We start from the raw sequence: 23,903 nt of genomic DNA, 5'->3' as shown, positions 1-23,903 counted from the left end.
CTACTAGCTAGTAGTGTGACAAGTTAACTTCTCTGGGCTTCAGTTTTTTCATCTATACAATGAGGGTACTGAGCAAGATGATTTGTAAAAGTTCTACAAACCTTCTCTTTCTACTTTGGGAACCAGGGAATTCTGTGTTGTAAGATTTGGCCAAGAATGACTTCTTTCATGGCCTTGGCCAAGTCCCAACATTGTTCTTTATTACATCTCTGAAATACGCATTCACAGGTATTTTTGAGTGATTGATGTTCATACAATGTTTTGAAGAGCTTTTGTGCATGTTGTCTTTCTATCCCATTTTAGGCAGTTGTCCATGATAGAAACCAAGTGTTCTGTAAATGAAATCAGTGTTTCCTGTGATGTGAACGAGGGCGTTTGACATTTCCCAGTCTAAATATTTTTTAAAATTAATTAATTAATTAACTTGTTTATTTTTGGCTGTGTTGGGTCTTCATTGCTGCACGTGGGCTTTCTCTAGTTGCGGCGAGCAGGGGCTACTACTCTTGGTTGCAGTGCGCAGGCTTCTCATTGTGGCGGCTTCTCTTGTTGCGGAGCATGGGCTCTAGGCGTGCAGGCTTCAGTAGTTGCAGCACGTGGGCTCAGTAGTTGTGGCTCGTGGGCTCTAGAGCACAGGCTCAGTAGTTGTGGCGCACGGGCTTAGTTGCTCTGCGACATGTGGGATCTTCCCGGACCAGGGCTCGAACCCGTGTCCCCTGCATCGGCAGGCGGATTCTTAACCACTGCGCCACCGGGAAGGTTCCCCCCAGTCTAAGTATTAAAGTAGTGGGACCACTGAGCTTGCATAAAATTATATTTAAAATATATATTTAATCATTTTCTTCCTTTCACTCTGTAGGTGAAAACATTTTTAGTTCTGGAATGTAATGGTAATTACACTCCGTAGTTGCTACTAGAGTCGCCATCAGGGTAGTAAAATCTGATTAATTTGGACTCTGCTAATTTGTAATTGGGGCGATTTTACCTGGCTGAAGTTTATTTCTAAACGACGTATGAGGAATGGTGTTGTTAAGCAATTTAATAGTGTAAAGTATATTTCATGGACTATATTTCTAGTTAAGGGAATTATTTTTAAAGCCTTTGGCGTATTGGTTGTTTGCTCATGAGAGAGAATTACAAATGACTTCTAGCAATTTATTAAATCAAAAGAAATGAATATAAATAAATGCTCATCATCAGATATAATGCTTTTCGGGTTTTGGGGTCTTTAAGAGTGTTTAGGATGGGTGGAAGAAAGCAGTCTTTCTTTTCACTTTGAACAAATATTACAACCGTTGGAGTGCTACAAAAACAGGTTCTGAACATTAAGTCTAAGAGCTGATTTGGTGGTATTGGTTGATTTCTTTGGAGCCGAACGAGATTAGACCAAGAATATGTTGGTTTTTTGAATCAGTTGATTGTTCGTAGTAGAATAATAACTTGAGAACCTTTGCAATAAAGTGATCTTCGCCTGTTTTGGGAGGTTACCCTCTTGGAAATTTGGAAAACTCTACATTCACCCTATTTCCCCCTCATAAATATTGAGTCGTCTTCACAGATAAAGACTCAAAACACTTAACTACCTTGGTTTTACATAGGTTTGGGGGTCTTTGTTCTCAGAAGGAGAAGTTACATTTGCAATTGCTACTTTGTAATATTTTCATAAGCTGGAAAGTGATTGAAGTTTCTCTCTAAAATGGCTCCATATAGCTAATTTGTAGCTGTTTTATATTTTCAAATGTTTGAGAATGCTTCAGGACTTTGGAATGAGACATTCCAAACTTGCTTGATGAGTGTGTGGTGTGTGTGTGTGCGCACGCGTGCGCGCGTGTGTGTATTGTGTGTGTTTTCCTTCTTGGGGTTTCCAAGAAGTTACCACTGCCAATTGTACCTAGGACCTTTTTGCTCCTTAACTATTAAGATTATTATACAAATCCTTCTAATGTAAAATATTGACTACAGTTTATTTGTATTAGTGGCACTTTTAAAAAACTTTTAAAATGTATTTTGGCCACTAAGATATTGATAAATATTCCTTCCTCTGATTCCTTTGAAGACTTCTGTGAGACAGTTTTTGGCGGGGGGGGGGGGGGGGTACTGAAAAGAGTTAGAAATATCATTTAACCCTTTAAGTTGCTTGACTGAGTTTTTGTGCAGTGTTTTTGTGTCTGATCGATTGAATAAAAATTATTTGTGAGGTAGTGATGGCTGAGACCTATTTAGTATTTAATGAAGTTTATGCATTACTGGTCAATGTTTCAAAATAAGCTTTCTCTCCTTAGGTATGTATGCGTGAATGTATATACTATGTATACATATATGTTGGATTTCATAGGAAAATACATTGTTGAATATTGATGTGTTCTTGAAGGTACTTGTGATTACCTTAGGTGATTTCACGCTGTATTCTGGTATATGAAATTACGTATTTTGCAATTTTTGAAAGCACTGTCTTTCTTACAGAAATAATTACCTGTGCTTTTTGAATACAAATGAGAAAGGCTCTTAGGGACTAAATCTCAATCTTTCAAAAACTGGGAATCGTTTGGAAAGAGCATATGAAAGCCAGCTACTTAAGTTGAAAGCACAAGCTTATTGTTTGAATATACACTTGAAAGTAAATATGAGCTTTTCATCACTGCGATGAGTTTTTAAAAAGGTAGCGGCTTTCATGTCAATGGCGGTCCTCCTTTATTAAGCTTGCATTTGATGAAGATGGGTAATTCGGTTTTTAGGTAGAAGGTGGAAGGACGCATTGAGGGTAGATATTTAGTGATGGCGACTTGCCTACATCAGAAATAAAATTCTTCAACCTGAAAATAAAGAGTTCAGCATAATACCGGTTTATCCTATTTTCACTTCTTTGAATTGTGTAGAAAGTGTGTGAGTTTGGTGCTTTAAACAGAAACTTGAAACACCCAGTCGCGTTCTGGGCATTTACAACGCTATTTTCTGGCAGTATTTTAAAACAATACAGATGAAGCCTCTATTTGCCGTTACTTTCATGAAATACGTCAACCTCCCTTTGACGGCAGCTTGAATTTTTGATCCTCCTTGTCAGTTACTAACCCCTAGAGGTTACCGGACCCGCCGCTGAGCTCTGGAATGGTCCCTGCTGGACACCTGCTTGGTGTCTCTCCTCTAGGCAATTTGTGAGCTGTTTGGGGGCGGGGGAGGCGTGAAGGAGGGTGAAGGGGAGGGAAAGGGGGAGAGAAGAAGGGGAGGGCAGCACTGAATTAGATTGTTGATAGCGTCCCTCCGAGGACTGCTATTAAGAGCACGCTATTCTGTACTTCTCTGCTGCAGAAGACAGAGTGATATTCGTGTTAGCACACAGCATGTTGTAAATGTATGAGATTTTTGCTCTTCCTGGCTTGGAAATAAGAATAGGGAAAAGAGAGCAACTTGAATCAGAAGCTACTAGAAGAGCGTGCAGAGTTCTGCAGCAGTTTATATTTGTTCTTACATTTTGCCTTCTTCTAACTGGAAAACAGAGAGACTGGCATTTTTTTTAAACGGGCTCTTCCCATAATGGCATTCTTGTATTGTGTGGCCAGAGCTTGCACAGGAGGAAAGCAGGCTGCCGAATTTAGTCACTGATCTCTATTAGCTGTGGCCTAAGGCTATGCTGAGGTTTATATCCCATTTGTATTGTTGCAGCTCAAAAGAAGAATGTTCAGAGGATGACAAGTGTATTCTGAGTAGGTATGTTGTTTCATTTTCATATGAAACCCGTCTATTTTTTTTTTTTCCTGCTACTATTGGTCAGAAATCAGGTTAATAGGTACAGAATATAGTGCAGTGCTGCAGTATCCCTGTTAAGGTAGAACAATGGTAATGCAAGCTTAAAATAATACCAAAAAAAAAAAGAACCACCCCAAACCCTAGCCGCTTTTATCAAATAAAGCTGCATTGTGTGGTATGCACAGTGCAGTCTTTTCAAAAAAATTATACTGCAGTCAACGCTTTCCTAACGAGGTGGCACTATTGTTGAGTTCGAACGATAGAATCATCATTTGCTTTAGGGGACAGGAGGATTTAAAGGAGGTACCTTGCAGCCCTATTTTACAGATTGGAAGCATCGGTTTAAGGGCACTGGCAGAATCGTTTGCTTGTTCTCCGCGGCAGCCACTGCTGTGTCAGTACAGTGTGGAATGGAAGTCATAGTTGGTAGTCTGTTATGGAAACGCTGTTTACTGTTATTGTAGTACCGTGGTGACAACATGCCATTGAAATGGAAAACGAGCTCTCCTGCTATCTGGAAATTCCCAGTTCCTGTGCTTAAAACATCCAGGTCAACTCCACTTTCTCCAGCATACATGTAAGTGAGAGAAAATAGGATATTAAAGTGGGATTTCATTCATGAATCAACCTTGTGACAAAAGGGGGTAGAAAATCCCAAACAGCAACATCCAAAACCCCACAAGATTAAAAACCTCAAGCTTGCTTACATTTAAATATATTGGCATGCCCACATTTCACCATTGTTTTGGTTTTCTAGGAGTTTATGTTTCTTTTCATTTAAAGTGCCTAATGGTAATGTAATTACTAAGATGAAAGTCTAAAGGTATATCTAAGGAATTGCATAAGGATAAACTTTTACATTGGTTGGATGTTTTGAATTTTTGTGTATCTGAAATACTTAAGATGACTTCTTTTGTGTAATGGCACAAAAACTGCTTATGATTGATGTTGATGTGTTAAATATGGAAATGCTTTCTATAATTTTTTGATGAATTTGAAACATTCAGAGTTAACACATTGATCAGAAAATGAGTCTTTTATTGAGGACTTGATACTTGAGTTCTGTATGAACATTAATAAGTTTGATATTATATCTTTCTCAGTTTTATAATTCGAGTTCTGAAGTATAAGTTTGAATTTGTGCAAATTATAGTTCTATGAGTAGTTATTTATATACATGGAGTTGAAAAGTGTATTATACAAATATCTATTTTAGAAATTTATCTTAAGTAGATATGTACTGAAATATATTGGGATGTCTTTCTAGAATTTTTGAAAATCTTATTTTTTAAATTTGCAAAGTGTTGCTTTAAAAACAAAATCTTGGAGATATAATAAAATATTCTTTTAAAGTATTGTCTGTGATCTTTTTTTAGTAGAGGAAGGAGTGAGGGAAAGCTGGACTTCTTTTTTTATTAAATAATTGTACGAGAAAAGCTTTTGAGTGAAAGTCTGTCTTAACTGTAAGTGTTCCCTTTAAAATATTTTTCAGTAGGACAGATGTGGAAAATTCTTCCCGCTTTAGGTCCATTGTGTGTTTAGAAATCTGGTGAGTTGCCATTTTATTACTTAGTTTTTGTTTTATATGAGGTTCAGATGCACAGTGGTATCTCTCTGGTTCTTTGAAAGGCTTTCAGCTGCTGAGGAAGTGTGCTTGTGCTCTCAGTCCAAAAGAAGCAATTCCCGGGAAAGCGAGGAAAAATGAGGACATTTCAGAGTTGAATCCTGTCATCATTTCATTTTCAGATTATTTTTTCTATTCCTTCTTAGAGATGCTTCAGGTTATTTTATCTGGGTGTTAAACTCTGTTTCCTATAAAGTTAAAATTTTAAGTTATATTTGTAAAAGAAAAAAGAAAAAAATCAGCTCTGTTTGTTTCTCAAAAGCTGCATTTGTCAAAAGTGCAAATTAATGGAGGTGACAAGTTAATGGAGCTCCTTCAAATAATTCGAGAAAATGAGATGTGCCTGTTGACTTTATATATCTTAGCTGGTGAGAAATGACCAAAGATTTACCAAAAGCAACTTCATCATCAAAACAAAACATACACACCCCAAGCTAAAATCAATAGGTTACAATTAATAATGGTTACTAATGATTCTAGTATTCCTACTGCATTTTACTGTCCAAAAGATCCAATTTGTAGCCCCTGTTGCAGCTGATTTGCTAATTTTTAGAGATGATTAAAAAATACTTACATTTTTAAAATCCATACTAGCCACAAGCTCAGATACAGCTTAATACAACATCTTTAATGAACCACTTTCTTTCTTTTAAGTCCTCACCTCTTTGACCTGGTGATATGAGTGAATTGATTTAGATGAGAGAAGCCAGAAAATGTCATAGATCTTGCACGTTGGCCTTGAGTGTTGGTAGTACACATATGTAGAATGGAAAAGTATATTTGAGGAGCTGGTGTTAGTCTGGACTATTTTGACATTGTGACGGTCTGTATTGTTAAATTGGCCTTAACTTATTTTTTTAATAAATAAATTAATATGAGGTTTAAAATATTATGTAAATATACACAGAGAATATATGTTAAATATAGGAAAAGAAGACTAGCTTGGGGAGTTTAAATCAAGTTTTAAATAAATTGTTTCGTTTTTGACTGATTTAGAGTTCATTGCCTTGCTGGGCCAGAAATAAAAATACCACGTTTAACATGTTGTTCTCATCAGTGCTTCCTTATATTCCATAGCACTTCTACACACAGATGATATTTAAGTTGAGCATATTTTTCACTCAAAAACTGTAAAGAGCAAGTTAGAATCCTGGGTCAAGTAACATCATGTTTGCTCTCATGGTCGGTTGGGTTGGCAAACATAGATTAGATGGCTACTTGTGTCTTTTGGGTCTAAAGTCTTTGCATTGAAATGGAGCAGTTAAACTCTGACTCTCTGATAGATTGTGATATTTTAGGATTTACCTGTAAAATTACGTATAAACATTAAAAATACTATCTTGAATATAGAATTCTTCCCAGTTAATATAAGCATCTTTTGGTATATTTGCTCGTATTGGTTTGTAATGTTTTATCGTTATTTACTGTGATTTGTCGAATACATATTACATGATTTTCATTGATGACTTGGGTGCTTTTTCAAAGACTGAAATTTCAATATAAAATATTTTTGCTTGTAGTAAAAACGTATTGTAGTAATGGAGCAAATATGGAGAAATATAAAGGTTCCTTATGGTTTCTTTCTAAACTCAATGTAGGTGCTGCTGGCTAGAACTCTTCCATTGATGCTGGTGATATAGGGCAGTGCTGCTATCCACTAGTGAAAGCTAGAATAGAGAATGTTTTACTTATTGCAAACATTGAACAGAAAAGCTTGTTTTTCCTTGTGGATTTAAAGTCCAAGTTGGCTTGCTTTCTGCTTGTTTAGAACCTGAACGTGAGTTAAAACCTTTCCATATTTTCAAGACTTATTGATGATAAAGACAATGTTTATGATAATATTAAGGAAAATAGTTTCTTATATAGCATAAAGTGCTTTTCAAATTGTGTTAAAATATGATTTGGGAAGAGTGGAGTATCATAAAGACAAAAGATTTGGGAAAATAATCCTTTGGCCTCCACATAGCTTGATTACCAAATATTATTTAGTCTCTATTAGGTAGAGTCTCCCTTCAGCTTCAGTTTTGAACACTTGCAAGGGTGGTGTGCCATCCATGTGGAATTCTGAAGGGACTGTCTTGATCAAAATCTGACTGATGTGTTTGTGTTACACTCTGTTCAGCAGAAGGTTGAAGTTCAACCTTAGCCTGAAGGAGTATCTCCTGGTCAGCGTAAGCTAAATTAGTAGACTCTGCTCCTGACAGGTGTGAACCATGTAAATTAACCTGTCAATTTGCCTAAATTAATAAAGCTGAAAGGGCAGTCACTTCTAAGCGGTTTTCTGGTGTTTTGGTATTCATTGTTTTCAGGCAGCAAATGATTCCTTCAGGCTGATGTTATAGGGTTAATGTATTGTTAGATTCCAAGGACACACTGAAATAGAACAGAATTAGCATTAGCTATCTTTTATCTTTCTTCACAAGCAGTTAAGTCTCGCTAGTAATGGTGTGGCCACAAGGAGGAAGACAATAGGTAAGAATTAACCAGCACAATGTAACAGTGAATCATAGCAAGCCAGACAATGGGTGTAGAATGAGTGTTAGTGAATTAGACTTGTCCTCTCTTAGCCGATACACTTGTATTCAGTTAGCATCCTGTTTACAACTATTTTGTTTACTATGTAAAATATATTTTAGAGTAAGTGCCAATAGCACTGACTTTTATAGAAATCATTTTCTATCATTTTATCATTGAGATTCAGTATCTAGATTTCCCTAGAAAAACTGGTGCTTTATTTAATTGTCAATAATTTGTCTAGATTTAGTCATACTATATAAATATTCCTTGTTTGTGGGTGATTCAAAGGACAGTGAAAATTAAAACATGCACTTTCTAAATTTGACATGTTTTCTGTCCCCTAAGATTGTCTTTTTTCTAATTTAGTGAATAAAATACAACCTTGAAAATAAAATAAAACAAAACCTTAGGTATCCTTTTCATCTAGCAAAATACTTCCCAAATTGATATTCTCAAATTAGAAAAGAATATAATTAGTTAGATATTTTCACAATTAGTGTATACATAAACTTTTGTTTGTGTCTGCTTAATTTGTTTTTTTACTACATATGCTCAATCTAACAAAATTATGTGGAGAAATAACATAAATAACACAGAGCAATTTAGCGCTCATCTGTAACTCCTGTAGCATGTTTCTTGTGAATTTCCATTGTCTGAACTTGCAGAAGGGCTAGCTTAACACTTATTAATGGAAAATCATACAGATAAAAGTGACCTTAGATGTCATTTAGAGAATCCAAATCCCCTTTAAAGCAGGAATCCTTCCTGTGACAACTCTGAAAGATGCCGATGCACGTTCTCCTTGATCACTGTCAGTGACAAAGAGCTCACTACCTCCCCAAGCCAGCACCTTTCATTCGTGGACAGCTCTTCCATGCATTGAGCAAAATCAATTCCTCTTATCTTTCATCTCCTATTCCTAGTGTGGCCTTCTGGAGCTATGGAGAAAAATATTATTTCCTCCATAACGTACAAGCCTGGAAATCTTCTTTCTTTAACCATTACTCATGTGACATGTTTTCCACACTCTTCACTCTGCTGGTTGTGCCTCACCCAGATAGTTTTTTTGTGTTAAACTTTATACAAGATACTACATCTGAATGAGATGCTCCCCACATGGTCCGACTAGAAGAGACCTCTCTCCTTTCATACAGGCGTTTTGCTTATCTTAAAGAGCCTGCAATTATATTATTTTTTAATCATAGCATTCATCCTGAACCACAGTGACTCAGAGTTTACAAACTTCTTTTCGGAGGTTTACGACTAGATTTCTTGTTCCTCCTAGTCAGCGTTTATTCTCTTGGCTACTTCAAATCTTCGAGTCTGAGGAATTCTGGCATGTGCAAATGAAATTAAATTTTGTTTTAAAGCCTATTGTATGTGTCTTTAAAAAGATCTCTTAAAACCATTGAATGTATCTGAGGAATATTGCACACAAGAAACTTACAAGACAGAAAGCTAGTATTTCGGATGCTTTCAGCAATTTCCAAGAATTTTACTTGTCGAAAATTTATCTAGATTCGTTGTTTTTTTATGCCTAAATGAGTGTTACTTCCAAGTACCCCTCAAAACATTTCCCCAGAGGGAAGAGAGACGGAAATGCAAATCTTTCACCGTCGCGGGAAGTCTGGAGTTACTAAGAACTCTGAGGATTCCAGACATTCTGCTTGAAATTTAGAATATTTAGATGAGACCTAAATAGGGCCAAGTTAGGGGGAGGGAAAAGAAAGAAGGAAGAGATAGGCAAGTATCTGTATTAATGACTGTATTACTTGTAGAGTCAAGAATTATAAGCGCTGTGCATGCCGATATTTTAAATGGAAATCGCAGCCACAGTGTATTGCTTTATCTCCTCAAGGCCAAGAAAGAGGTGGTATAAACGTGAGATTCTTAGGGCATCAGTACACAAAGAAGTTACTGAGCAATCCACTTCTGAAAGAGCTCAGTTCTTTTTCAGTCACCTTGTATATTGAGTTTATAATATTCAGAAGTTACTGCCTGTTATGCGCCAGGCATAACTCTGCTGGGTGTTATGGATATAGTCCTTGCAGCTATTCAAAATGACTAGACTTTATCTTCTAGCCTATCTTTCTTTATAAACAATTAAATTGCTTGATTTATTTTGCTCCTGTGAAAATGCTAAACCAAGACAACCAGTTTAAATAACATTCTTGTTTACTGTGCTTGCATTATTGATAATGGATTTAATGGCAATAAAACTACTACAGAGGAGAAATGTATCTGGGCTCACTGAGGAGACATGAATTGGACATAGATACCAGATCTTAAAGTGCATATTCCTATTGTGATGATCATTTCGCAATATATACAAATATCAAATCATTGTGTTGTACACCTGAAACTAATACAATGTATGTCAGTTATACTTCAATATTTAAACAAAGAAAAAAAGGGAAAGTACATATTCCATAAGATGGAAAATGATGCAATTTACATTTAAACTTGATAGTCACTTTTTTTTTTTTTTTTTGTGGTACGCGGGCCTCTCACTGTTGTGGCCTCCTCTCCCGTTGCAGAGCACAGGCTCCGGACGCACAGGCTCAGCGGCCATGGCTCACGGGCCCAGCCGCTCTGCGGCATGTGGGATCTTCCGGGACCGGGGCACGAACCCACGTCCCCTGCATCGGCAGGCGGACTCTCAACCACTGCGCCACCAGGGAAGCCCGATAGTCACTTTTTTAAACAAGAAAAATGGAGTGCCATTCTTTAAGTTGGACAGGGCTTAGGTACTTTGTAGCACACAAGTGTATATATTTTTACCTTACAAGCATCAACAGTTTGATCCCAGACTATATGATGTAATCTTAGAGAAAAATAAAATTATATTATGTTTCCAATTATAGTAAAATATTTTCACTGGCATGACTTACTATGATGAGGGTATATGTTGTTTTTAACCCAATTTTGCGACATTTATGGTATGGTAAGACAGGAGCATGCCCAACTCGTTGGACAATTCTTCTTATGATATGGTTCAGTGGAGAAATGAAATAACATGTTTCCATAAGAAAAATGTAATTAAAAACAACTTTCAGAATTCTTGAATCTAGCCTATACAACAGATATTGTAAATTTCATGTGAAACATACTTATTTGCAATTTTCAAAAATGTCCTGGTTTAACATAGTTAAATGTAATACAATTTATTGAGTGCTACTATAAAAGTGCAAACCACTGTGTGAAAACTTCCCCAATTTTGCTGTATGGGGAGACACTGCTTTGGGAAAGATTCCCGGTGTTCTCCTTACTTGTTGCAAGTAGTAATAAATCCTTCCCTCACTGGAAAAAAAAAAGTGCCAAGCACTTTGGAAGCTGCCTCCCAAACACTCTATAAGGGTAAGTCTTTTCCCTGTTTTACTCTAAGGGCACAGTGGTTCCGAGAAGTTAGTTAACTTGCTCAATGTTACACTTCAAGTAAGAGGTGAAGTGAAAATTCAAACGCAGTTCTGCTTGATTTCAATGATCTTGACTCCTCTAATGCCTTTTTCTTTTTATAGACTCTTGCTACTTTCATGCCATCTACTAATTAGGAAATATCTCACTAGAATTCGAAGAACAAAGGAGTATGACAGATGAGATAAACTTTTTTGAATTGGGTGGTGGTACAGGGAGAAGTTAGCTTTACTTTGTGGTACTGTCAAGTGGTGAAGTTGCAGGAAAATACTGGGGCAATTATCTTTACTTACTGATATGATACTGGGATTAACCTCATTGTTTCCTATTTCTTTCGAAGCACTATTCTACCTTCGTTGGCCAACCACCTTTTCTCTCCCCAGTAATTAGCTGCCATTGACTGGAGCAGATGTGCTCTGTTTATCACAGTCCTAGGGTACTAACCAGTCAGCATGTTTAGTACTTTCTTGTGGACATGATTGTCCCATTGCTTGATTGTGTGCAGGCGCTGAGAAGAACCTCCACGTATGAGTTTTCTATTGCTGCCATAACAAATTGCTGCAAACTGATGGCTTAAAACGTCACAAATTTGTTATGTTATAGTTTTTTAGGTCAGAAGTCTGGTATGGGTCTCACTGGGCTAAAATCACGGTGTTGGTGGAGCTCTGTTTGCTTCTGAGGCTCTAGGGGAGGCTGCATTTCCTTCTCGTTTGGATCATTGACAGAATTCAGTTCTTTGCAGTTGTAGAACCACCAAGGTCCTTATCTTCTTGCTGGCTGTAAGGCAACAGTTGATCTCAGCTTCTAGAGGCCACCAGCATTCCTTGGCTTCTGGCTCCCTTTCTCCATCTTCGGTGCCAGCAATGGCAGGAGTCTTTTTCACATCTCTCTCTCTCTGACCCACTCTTCTGCCTTTCTCTTCCACCTTTAAGGACTTAACGTGATTAGATTGGAAGGTGCAGGGGCTCGATTGAGTTTCTGATTTAAAAGCCTTGAATACTGTATTTTAAAACAGTGAGATTTTGAGAATGAAACATTGTGAGAATGATACATTAGAGAGGCAAGCTCATTTGAGTGTTCGTGGACAACTGGGTTAAACTAGTGCCTTTGCCATCGCTCTGTCCTTCCTCTCTCCCCCTCCTTTTCTCCCCCCCACTTGAAAGTCTCTCACTGAAGTTATTTCTACAAATTTTAAAAGACCTTTGCTCATTTACAGCTTGCCCTGTAACATCTTCTATTTTCACTCTTTGTTTTTCTGGTTTCAAAAATATAGTGCTTTTCACTGATCAGTGAGATCAGAACATATCTTAAAAAGAGCATAAGTATCTTATTCAGGATTCTTGGACTCTGAGAGCTGGGAGGAACCTTAGAAATCATTCTTTGTCATACCACTGTACCTTGAAAGAGAATGTGATATTTAAGTCTGGTCACTTTTCCTCCATCTGTGTACATTCACATCTGATGAGTTAACTCAGTCTTAATTTATATTTCCTTTTTATTATTTTATCCCATTTCATCAATTGTATTACAAATTAATGTTAAAAACCAGTTTACAACAAAAACTTCGACTAGATTTCTCTTTATACATGTGATCACGCCAGAGATTTTTCTCTTGTCCTACACTGAACTGTGTTCCTAATTAACTCACAGTTCGATCTACAAAATACTTTGAAATAGAGTTTTGAAAAGTATATGGATGTTTTAGGTTGTAAGTAGATTATCCAATAGATAATCCCTTAGCATCACTAAACTGAAGTGATTTTCATTCATTATGAGCACTTTCCCTCAAAGGATGTGCATATGTAATCATTTCTGAATGATTCACAGCTAAACAAAAGTTCATGAAACTGGAACCAAAATTTTCGTCTAAAGTAGACCAGTGACCTGGCTCATTAGCATATTTTTCATAAGCATATTGCTGAAGTATATAGATAGATGCAATTAGAGACTTTTCTTTCAAATGATGTGATCCACCATCATATGTTTGGCTTTCTTTCATATAATTATAATTGCAGATTTTATATATATATATATATATATATATTTTTTTTTTTTTTTTTTTTTTTTTTTTTTTTTTGGCTGTGTTGGGTCTTCGTTGCTGCGTGCGGGCTTCTCATTGCAGTGGCTTCTCTTGTTGCGGAGCACGGGCTCTAGGCTCATGGGCTTCGGTAATTGTGGCTCACAGGCTCTAGAGCGCAGGCTCAGTAGTTGTGACTCACGGGCTTAGTTGCTCCGCGGCATATGGGATCTTCCCAGACCAGGGCTTGAGCCTGTGTCCCCTGCATTGGCAGGCGGATTCTTAACCACTGCGCCACCAGGGAAGCCCGCAGATTATAGTTTTGAATAGTGGATATTATTTGATTGCTGATGCAGCCTTGCAGATAGCCTGATCTGGGATGAATAGTCCTTTAAAATAAAATAGCAGTAAGGAAAGTCGATGTTATTTATTTATTTATTTTGGCACTTATATGCTAAATATGAACTGATACACTTCTGTACCAGGGAGCAAAGTTTGCAATTAGTTTAGTTACTGTGGTTTATATGAATTATGCAACATGGTATTTGTTAGTAGATGATGTTGAGAATTTACTATTATTTTTATATCACTTAGTCCTTTGGAAAGTAATTATTTCTTTCACTGTGATCTCTTTGCAAGCAAGTATCCCGCCTGCTCTTTTTACATATCTCCTAGTGCAGTGGCTGGCACATAGCAGGTGTTCAGATATTGAGTTGATGAATGAATTTTTAAAAATTTATTTATTTATTTATGGCTACACCGTGCAGCATGTGGGATCTTAGTTCCCCAACCAGGGATCGAACGCAGGCCCCCTGCTTTGGAAGTATGGAGTCTTAACCACTGGACCACTGGGGAAATCCCCAATGAATGAATCTAGAGAGAGTAGTTTTTAGGTCTGTAGCCTTGTGCAAATTATTTCACTCAAAGTGTGTTGCATTTCTTCATTTCATATATAGAGGAATCTAATAAATTACAGTCTTGTTAGAGAGTAAGTTACAGCTATCTTTCCTACGAAAAGAACTAATCCAAAATCCTGATTCTGTTCCTTGCTTTCCGATAAGTACCATGATGCTGACACAGACTGAAAGTAATTTTAATAGAAGCCATTTACCAGTGACCAGAAAACTTTAGTCATGGTTCATCAAATTGTAATTTGATAAAGAAAGTAAGATTATAATCTCTTCCAAGAGAGCAACTACTCTTAAAGTTAAGAGTTATTTGACTTACTTTCACATGTCCTTTACCATGAGGGGAAAACTATTTTAGACAAATTTCTGTTTTAAAACTAGTATGTTTGTACTTAATTGATAATGTGTTTTCTGTGTATAGTTTGAAAACAAGAATGGCTGACTAGGATAAAAGGAAATCTGAGTAGGGTTTAGGAAAAATAAATTTTAAATTAGTACTCAAATAAATGATCCACATTTACTTATGTTCTGAATTGTTTTATACTTAAAAAGGCTAAACCCGGGGCCACGGCAGTGAAAGCGTTGAGTCCTAACCACTGGACCACCAGGGAACTCCCAGCAGATATTCAATTTAAATTAAGTTTTCCTCCTATCAGAAATATTTTAAATAAATGCTTTTACACATCGCTTGGTTAACAATAGGACAAAAAGGCATAGCAGTTACTGATGTATGAAAACAGCATATTCTAAAGCAAAACAATTGATAGTTTGTGAATAAATTTGGATTTTTATTTATTCTCAAATCATTAAATATGTATTTACTTTGAATTATTTGCCAGAATGTGCAACTAGTTAAGGAGGGCTAGTCCAAGGAGCTTTGAATGCAAGAGCGTAGGCTATGGCTTTTGTTCAGCAAGCAGAGAGGAGTGATTGAATACTGCTCTTGGAAAACTGTCTCCACTAGTGAAGGGGCTTCTAGTGTGTGGAAACCTTTCCTCCTTCACAGCTCCCTCCCAGAGGTGCAGGTCCCGTCCCTATCCTTTTGTCTCTGTTTATTCTTTTTTCTTTTGCCCTACCCAGGTACGTGGGGGGGTTTCTTGCCTTTTGGGAGGTCTGAGGTCTTCTGCCAGCGTTCAGTAGGTGTTCTGTAGGAGTTGTTCCACACGTAGATGTATTTTGATGTGTTTGTGGGGAGGAAGGTGATCTCCACGTCTCCCTCCTCCGCTTTTTTTTTTTTTTTTTTTTTTTGCGGTACGCGGGCCTCTCACTGTTGTGGCCTCTCCCGCTGCAGAGCACAGGCTCCGGACGTGCAGGCTCAGCGGCCATGGCTCACGGGCCCAGCCGCTCCGCGGCATGTGGGATCTTCCCAGACCGGGGCACGAACCAGTGTCCCCTGCATCGGCAGGCGGACTCTCAACCACTGCGCCACCAGGGAAGCCCTCCTCCGCTATCCTGAAGGTCCCCCCGGTCCTCCACCCCACCCCACCCCACCCCATCTCCCCCCGCCCCGCCCCCGCCAAAACTATAAATACAATCACAGTATGTGAAGATGCTATACTGTAACAAATATGTAAGTTATGTTACTAACCAAATCCAAGGAAGAGGTAATAGATACCCAAAGTGTGGTAGGGGCAGTGAGAGTGGAGAGGGGGTGAAAGACGCATACTAGAGAGATACTTAGTAGTACTTTGTCAGTTGCCTGGGCATAGGAGAGGGGGGAGAACTAGGGGTCTAAGATGACTGAAATATTTTGATGATAACAACTTTATTTTAGAATCCAGAATATCCTATCTATGTCTCTCTTGAATGCGTGACATCTAGATACATTTGAGATTCCTGAACTTCCTTCTGACTGACCAAGCTTCCAGGAATAATCATTAAGAACTATGTAGTCAAATTCATTTCCCTTGAGGGTACCTTTAAATAAGCCAGTTTTCTCCTTAAAGCATGATCTAGAAAAAGATTGGATTTGGGACATTTAAAATGACTTATTGCTTCAAGAAATAGCTTGTTGTAGATGGGATGAGTTGAGGGGAATAGCATTTAGGCCAGCATTTTCCAACTAGCTGGCCAAACTTTTGACACCCTGACACTCATCCTGGTGAGTCTTCTCTGCGTCCTTCTCACCTGCACTCCGAGAGTCAGAAATTATAAATTGGGGTGTGAAACACTGGTTTAAAGGACGGTATGGAAGGAAGGAAGGGAATGCTTCTCTCTTGCTTAATATCCTTCTGTCCTATTTGTCTCAAACAGACGGAGGCAGTACTTCATTACTACTTCACAATTCATAGATCGCTTCTGCAAAACACATACACAGTCTGAAAATGCTCCAATTAGCTTCTATTCAAAATTCCCACTTAGATGACTGGGAAATGTGAGTGCTGGATGCCTACTGTCATGTTGTTTAAATTATACGGTCTGCCTCTACCCTTTTTGCGTTCCACCCAAGAACACAAACTTTCTTTAAGCCAGAGACCATAATGTTCCTAAAAAGAAACACCTTTCCCTCAAAGTGGCAAACTCCTCAATGAATTATAATTTGCATCTACTCCCTCAAAAAAAAAAAAATAACCAGTCTCCCTTTCAGGAAGTCATTACCAATTTTATCAAGAATACTTACTATTTGGGGTAAACATAGTCATGGTACATAAATACTTTATGCAAAGGACTCCTTCCTTAGCGTTGCTGTACGATGGACAAAATCTTATAAAAGTGTTTTTTTTTTTTTTTTTTTTTTTTTTTTTTTTTTGCGGTACGCGGGCCTCTCACTGTTGTGGCCTCTCCCGTTGCGGAGCACAAGCTCTGGACGCGCAGGCTCAGCGGCCATGGCTCACGGGCCCAGCCGCTCCGCGGCATGTGGGATCTTCCCGGACCGGGGCACGAACCCGTGTCCCCTGCATCGGCAGGCGGACTCTCAACCACTGCGCCACCAGAGAAGCGCAAGAGGGATAAGTTAAAGTCTTAGAGCTAAGTTTTATTTTAAAAAAAATACCTTAATGGTGAGGCAAATATGTACAAAGTGGAAAATAATGTTAATATGAAAAATTGTACTAAAATTAGACTTTTTGCTTCGCCAAGCTCCACGTCTGAAACAAACTTGAGAGAGCTATCCTTAGTGTTATTCTCAGACTCTTTGGGTTTAGAGTCTGTCTTCTGATTTCTATTTTTGTATTACCTTCCCCTGTCTTAAAACTATTGGCTGTCATATTAAAACAGTGGTGTGATTAAATCATATTAAACATTATATTTAAATGAATGATTTGATACATTCATTGAAATAATTAGAGATACTGCTAGGTCATTGCAAAATCAAGGTTGAGATTTGTTACATTTATTACAGGCTTTGAAGACAGAATCAGTGGGACTCGTAGAGCTGCCAATTATAATTCTTAAAACATGGAGTACAATTGGCTATTACTTTTAAGTTGGAAAGTCTTACTCTTTATTGTTTTTTTTCTTATCATGTTTCCTTTTAAAAGAAAAATAAACATGCCCTTAAGACCTGGTCATGAATTACTGACTTTGCGAAGCTGAATATAACTAGGAAATTCAGAAAAGACAGAAAAGGATTGGATTTTTATCACTTGATTAATGATTCCTCCTGTTCCCAAAGAGATTTGTCTCAGTGATTTCTAACTGGTTTTGAGTTTGTGGAATCTGCCTTTATAATAAACTCTAAAATTGGATAACTTGGATGTTTGAATATTTAATAATCTGAAATTTTAGGCATGTGAAAGCTCAGTTCTTTAATAATACACTTTTGCATTGATACGCACTATAGCACCATAGTCAAATTTCAAAGTCAGTGAGCTACAGATAATAGGAATAAAGTGATACTTTGGTTAATATAAATCCTCTGGGAGCAAAAAGCTCCTTTATAGAAAAGTGGCATGCGTGTTGGAGCTCCGGTTCAGTTTCTTCATCTGGGGATAGAAGAAGGAGAAGGCATGCTCCTGACCTCAGGTATAGCTCAGACTTCTCACTGGCCAGGCTGGTGCTGGCTGTAGGGGGGCAGGGAGCGTCCTTTCAGAGGATTATAACTATTTCCTCTGTGCACTGGGAACGGGACTATTGATGGTGATGGGAGTCCGTGCTGTTTCCCCCAACCTACACATCCATATTGCTCTCTCTCTCCCACCACTACCACTTGTGTACTTGCTCACCTTATATGGCTTCTTAAGGCAAGGGAGCTTCAACTTCGACTTAGCTTTTTTTATATAGTAGGTATGGAATCAACATTTAGAATTCATTTTGTTTTAATTGAAGTATAGTTGATTTACAATGTTGTATTAGTTTCAGGTGTACATACAACATAGTGATTCAATATTTTTATAGATTATACTCTTGTATTTCTGCTTCAGGTATCTATCATCTATCTATCTATATCTTTCATCCAAATATTATGATAAATGTAAAGAATGAGAAATAGTATATAAACCAAAAGTAGAATTTTCTAGTCTAGATGCATGAGACTTGATGTAGTTTAATTGGTATATGAATTTTAAAAGGTGAAGGAAGACTAAAGTTTTGAAATATGGTAGACAGAAGGAGCAAACATTAATCTGAAAGTGTTTCAGGGACAGGATTGAGGTATTCAATGCGAATGCTTTATGGTTTGGATAATTAACTTTCATCCTGTTAGAGTAGACTATCATTTGTCATTCCATTTGTTTAGCCCAATTCCCTCATCTGTGTCATAGTGCTATTTCTGTGATGGCGATGGGTGGCTTTGGAATTCAGAATCTGTTCTTTTAAATGTTGGTATCCGTAATGTCAAGTTCTCCCTAAATCTGATCTGAGTTATATCCTAGGATATGCTCCCTCCTGACCCCAGATGTGTTGGGAGAATGGCATGAGAGATTTTTAGCATTGGTATTGTTGTTATGGAAGTAGTGGTAAAAGTGGGTAATTTTAGACTGAAGTAGTTCAACCAACAAATTGCTTCCCTATAACAGAATGTGTCTCTCTGAGATCTTCCTCATGTTTATAAATTAAACACTGAAACGTTGATTGCTTTATGGCCTCTACTCTGCTATTTTTCATTTTTTAGGCTTGGTGTGATGGGAACAATTTGGTCTCTGGAATCAGACTCAGGTTCAAGTCATAGTTACCAGATTCTTGGTGAGGCCTTAAACTCTCTGAGCTTCAGTTTCCTGTCTTTAAAATGGGATTGTTATGAGGATTAAGTAGCATAGAGAACGTGTCTGGCACACTGCCTAGTACACAGCAGGTGCTGGGTAGATTATCTTATTCCTATGTTAAAACTGACATCAGCTATTTATTAATGTGATTTTATTTTACATGTGACAGACATTTGCATATAAAGAAGCTTCTTTACGTTGGAAAATCATTTTACAGTCTGGCCCTATCACCTTGAAAGTTTTTTCTCTTTTGTGGGCTCTGGTATATAGCTGCAGCAGAAAAGAAAGCCTCAGAAAGGTTAGCAGCTATTTTATATCATCTATGCTAAAGATTTCCATTAGCAGATTTATTGCAAGTTGACAATAATGTACTTATACTTATGTCATTAAAAAATACAAATAACTAACCAAAGCTTTATCTTTTCTTGACTTCTTTCAGGCAAACACCTTGTTGAGGAGACACGTTCTCCATAGTTTCTTAAATAGTGATTAATTTACGCCTTCTTAAGAGAAGTTGCTCCCACGGGGAGATCGGGGACATCAGCTCCGTGCTTTGTGACCACCTAGAGGGGTGGGATAGGGAGGGTGGGAGGGAGATGTAAGAGGGAGGGGATATGGGGATGTATGTATCTGTATAGCTGATTCACTTTGTTATACAGCAGAAACTAACACAACATTGTAAAGCAGTTATACTCCAATAAAGATGTTAAGAAAACAAAGAGAGAAGTTGCTATGATATTTATGATTTCCTTGTACAGTGATACCGTAAATGTCATTTTAGTTGGGACGTATCTTTATTTTTTAAAATCTTTTATTTATTTTTTAAAGCAGTTTATTTATTTATTTATTTTTGGCCCTGCCGTGTGGCTTGTGGGATCTTAGTTCCCCGACCAGGGAGTGAACCCAGGACCCCTGCAGTGGAAGCGCAGAGTCCTAACTACTAGATGCCAGGGAATTCCTGGGACATATCTTCAAATATTTTAGGTTTTAAGGTGTTTTTCTTTTAAAGAAAATACCAGGCTTATTTTATATATATTAACTTACTTCATGAATTGGAAATTTTCCTTCTTAATTTTAAAAACACTTCCTTTTTTTTCTTAATGGAAATTGAGAGAATGTGTGTGTGTGTGTGTGTGTGTGTGTGTATCATTCAGTTTTTGATGGGAGGCGTGAAGGAGAGCTGATTCTAAATTTTGTGTGGTAGGAAGATTATTAATATCTTTAGAATTCAATGGAGAATGCATACTTTGAATCTATAGAAAAATCAATGGGAAATGACTAATATCATCTTAAGCTTTTAATTTATTTCTCATGGGGGAAGGAAATACCTTGACGGATTTAGCACTCAAATTCAAATGAATGTGAGAACAGGTGGCTGAATTTTTCCCCCACCTGCCAATGCAACTTTATAGCAAGAAATGTTTCATTTAGCAAATGCTACAGCTAGCAGACACTTCTCTGTTTCAGAGCAGAAAAACAAATGGCGGGGGAGTTCTTCTTTGAAGAAAGCCTTTTTCTTGATTTTCTTTTTAAATTGTGAGTGTGAGAAATATGTATTTTCTTCTTCTGGGGGACGGGTGGTGAAGCGTGAGTCAGTGCCTTGATTAACCAAGCTGACTTGTTGTGTTGTTATACCATTCATGACTTTTATTTTTGTTTTGTTTTGTTGTTGTTGCACTTCTTGCACACCAACCCACTGGCGCTGACTTTCAGTTAGAATAATATTATTACTCTGGGAAATTGCAGTATTTGAATAATACTTTTGACACTAACTCAGAAACCCCTGTTCTTTTGTTACGGTGGCATTATGTTATTAGAATTACATACATTGTTAGGTTTAACCACTTTGTAATGTGGTAGTCACAAGCAAGAAGTGCTGTCAAACTGATCAGGAGCTGAAGAGAGAAAAGTTAAAGGCATTGATATACTTTTACCTTTCTGGTTTTTCTCTGATTCACTTATTTTTTTCCCGCAGAAATGAAATCAAGTAAAGGGAACAACTTGACATGTATTCTGATAGTCTTGGGCAGTATGTTTCCTCTGCAAGTGCATGTATCCTATCAGCATGTTTTATTGAGACTGATGAGTGTCCTAAGACTATTTGAGGCTTTGGAACCAAACGATGCAATTATGAGATACTCTTCCCTTCCCCATATGGCATACCAACAAACCCGATTGCTATAGTGAATTCTAAGTACACGGTTCTTCATAGAACATCTACCAAACTATTACCTCTACAGAACTATTCATTGTAGAAAACATATTTGAACCAGATTGACAGACCACTCTTGCTGCAGCCCACCCACCAGTAATACACAGTCTTTTATTGTCATGATGTTCAGTGTAAAAAGGAAAAGAATGTGTACATTTGATGATTTTAAATTTTTCATTAAAAAATCCATGAGTGAACAATGCCGTGCCGACGGCAGGGGCTTAATATTTATTTGCACTAGCAATTTTGAGAGTATATCTTCTACTCTACTCTTTTATAAGTTTACAGATTTGCTTTAATTTGCATATTCTGGAGTACGAATGGAGTTGAACATTTTTCTATCTGTTAATCATTTGTACTTTTATATTTATGAATTGTGTCCCTATGTCATTTACACCTGTTTCCCTTGGGGTAATTTTTTAAATATGGAAGGCTTTGAGGCAACATTACAATGTTAGTATCACCCTGTTAACATGTGACAATTGCTTAGACTATTTCCTTTGTCTTCAAATACTAGTACAAAGAAATGCCACAGTCTCTGTATGTTTGGTTTGACCACCTTTGCAGAGCTTTCAGTAAGACCATCAGGCAGTGCTCAATGCTCTTCGAAAAAGTAATTGTTCTCTTTGAGCAAGTGCCCTTGAGTGACTCATGTACACTTTGTGAAAGATTGCTTTCATGCTCTGTGGTTGGTCACTGTTTACAAAATAAGATGTGTCCGGCGGTAGTGGGGCGGGCGGGAATGGTGTGGTAGCAATATGTAGACGCTGGAAGAAAAAGATTCAATTTTTCAAAAGAAAATTGATGAACACAGTCTCTCTCCCATGAATAATTTTACAGTTTTGATGAAATAGGACTATTTGGACAGGGTTTGCTTGATTCTAAATTGGCATGTAAAAGTGAATCCAAATAACAATTGTTTTTTTTTTTTTTTGGTTTTTTTTTTTTCTCTCCAAATAACAATTGTTTAAAGCCGACTTAGGAATTATTCTTCCATGAGTTTACATAGGACAAAAGCCTTTCCACATAATTATCTTATAAACTTCAAAGCTATTATGTACTTATCTCCTGTAAACAGTTGATTTTTCAGATTGATGGACTGGAGGAGAGCAGAGGTATTCTATTATTAGGCAGTCTTGGAGGAGTTAGTGGTAATTAATAATCCTACTGTGTTTCTGACTGCCAGCGTTACCTCATGGAGTTAACTCTCAGACTGGGAAGTTATTTAGAACATGAAATTTCTTTAGAAAATCTGTCCTGAGGAGGTTAATCCCTCTGTACCGGGGTTTCTCAACCTTGGCATTCTTGAAAGTTTTGCCTGAGCACTGCTTTGCCGTGGAGACCTTTCCTGTGCCTTGTAGGATGTTTAACAGCATCCCACCAGATGAGAGTAGCAACGCCTCACTACCCTGCGACCACGTAAAGTGTTTCCAGACATTGATGCCCCTCCCCGCACTGAGAACCACTGCTCCTTTTATTGCTTTCAACCATATGACTTAGAAAGGATAAGATTAAAAATGTTATTTGTTCTTGGAATTACTCAGATAATCATTCCTTTAAGGATAGTTTGATGTCATTTGTGGCTTGGAGTTTGCAGAGAGGTTTCACCTCCTTGCACTGTTGAAGAACAATGCTCTTCACATCCAGTCAATAGACTTAGTGAGTAGGACATAGAAGGGAATATTGAATCTGCTGGGGAGGTTGACATGACATGTGCTGTTACTGATGCAGAAATAATAGGGAATGTTCTGAATGTTTAAAAGTCAAAAGATGTTGATAAGAAGTCATGAAAAAGATGATTTTAGTGAAGACTTCTTTAGCTTTTGAAGTAATTAGTTAGAAAGCCAGACATATTATCTTGCCAAGAATAGGCTGCATTTTTATATTCTGCCTTTCGATTTTAAGAGCAAGAGACAAATGACATGGAAACAAGTTGTGATCTGTAGTTTATTTAAAAAAAAAAAACAATTTCCAGGATATGTCATAGGGGCAGTGCGGTTTCAGCTTTACTCCTGTCCCGTTTACATCTGTGGTTCTGTGAAATAATAATTGACGGTCATTTAAGGCACTGCATGATAAAGAAATGTCTCTGGAATGATCCACAGAAATGAGATTCTGTATTCATTCAGATGACATATATTAAACCTCTCATGTGCCAGGTTCTGTGCAGGGAATACAGAAACTAATGAAACATTCTGCTTGAATGTCCCATTAAAATAATTCTGGATGAATGGAAAATTTCTGGTTAGGGGTACCAGTCACCATCAATCTATTTCCCACTTTTCCATTTGATTCTGTAATTAAATGTCTGTCTGCAAAAGCTGGTTAA

General features: G+C 37.5%; 1 protein-coding gene across 6 annotated transcripts in view; it reads left to right on the top strand.

Moving 5' to 3' along the window:
• KLHL13 (kelch like family member 13) overlaps positions 1-23,903 on the top strand; it is a 187,690-nt gene that overhangs the window by 121,816 nt on the left and 41,971 nt on the right. For 2 of the 6 annotated variants that reach the window (XM_079911778.1, XM_079911773.1), the window contains exon 1: positions 4,035-4,318. The exons of 2 other annotated variants lie outside the window; for them this stretch is intronic. In XM_079911778.1, coding sequence (XP_079767904.1) covers positions 4,221-4,318 — 98 coding nt within the window. In that variant the 5' untranslated portion in view covers positions 4,035-4,220. Of the gene's footprint in view, positions 1-3,562; positions 3,703-4,034; positions 4,319-23,903 lie in introns of those variants that run through there. 2 more of the 6 variants (XM_079911774.1, XM_079911775.1) reach the window with 2 other exon arrangements.

Source organism: Stenella coeruleoalba, assembly GCF_951394435.1.
Source record: "Stenella coeruleoalba genome assembly, chromosome: X".
NCBI lineage: Eukaryota > Metazoa > Chordata > Mammalia > Artiodactyla > Delphinidae > Stenella > Stenella coeruleoalba.
This window is presented reverse-complemented; position numbering and strand designations above follow the sequence as displayed.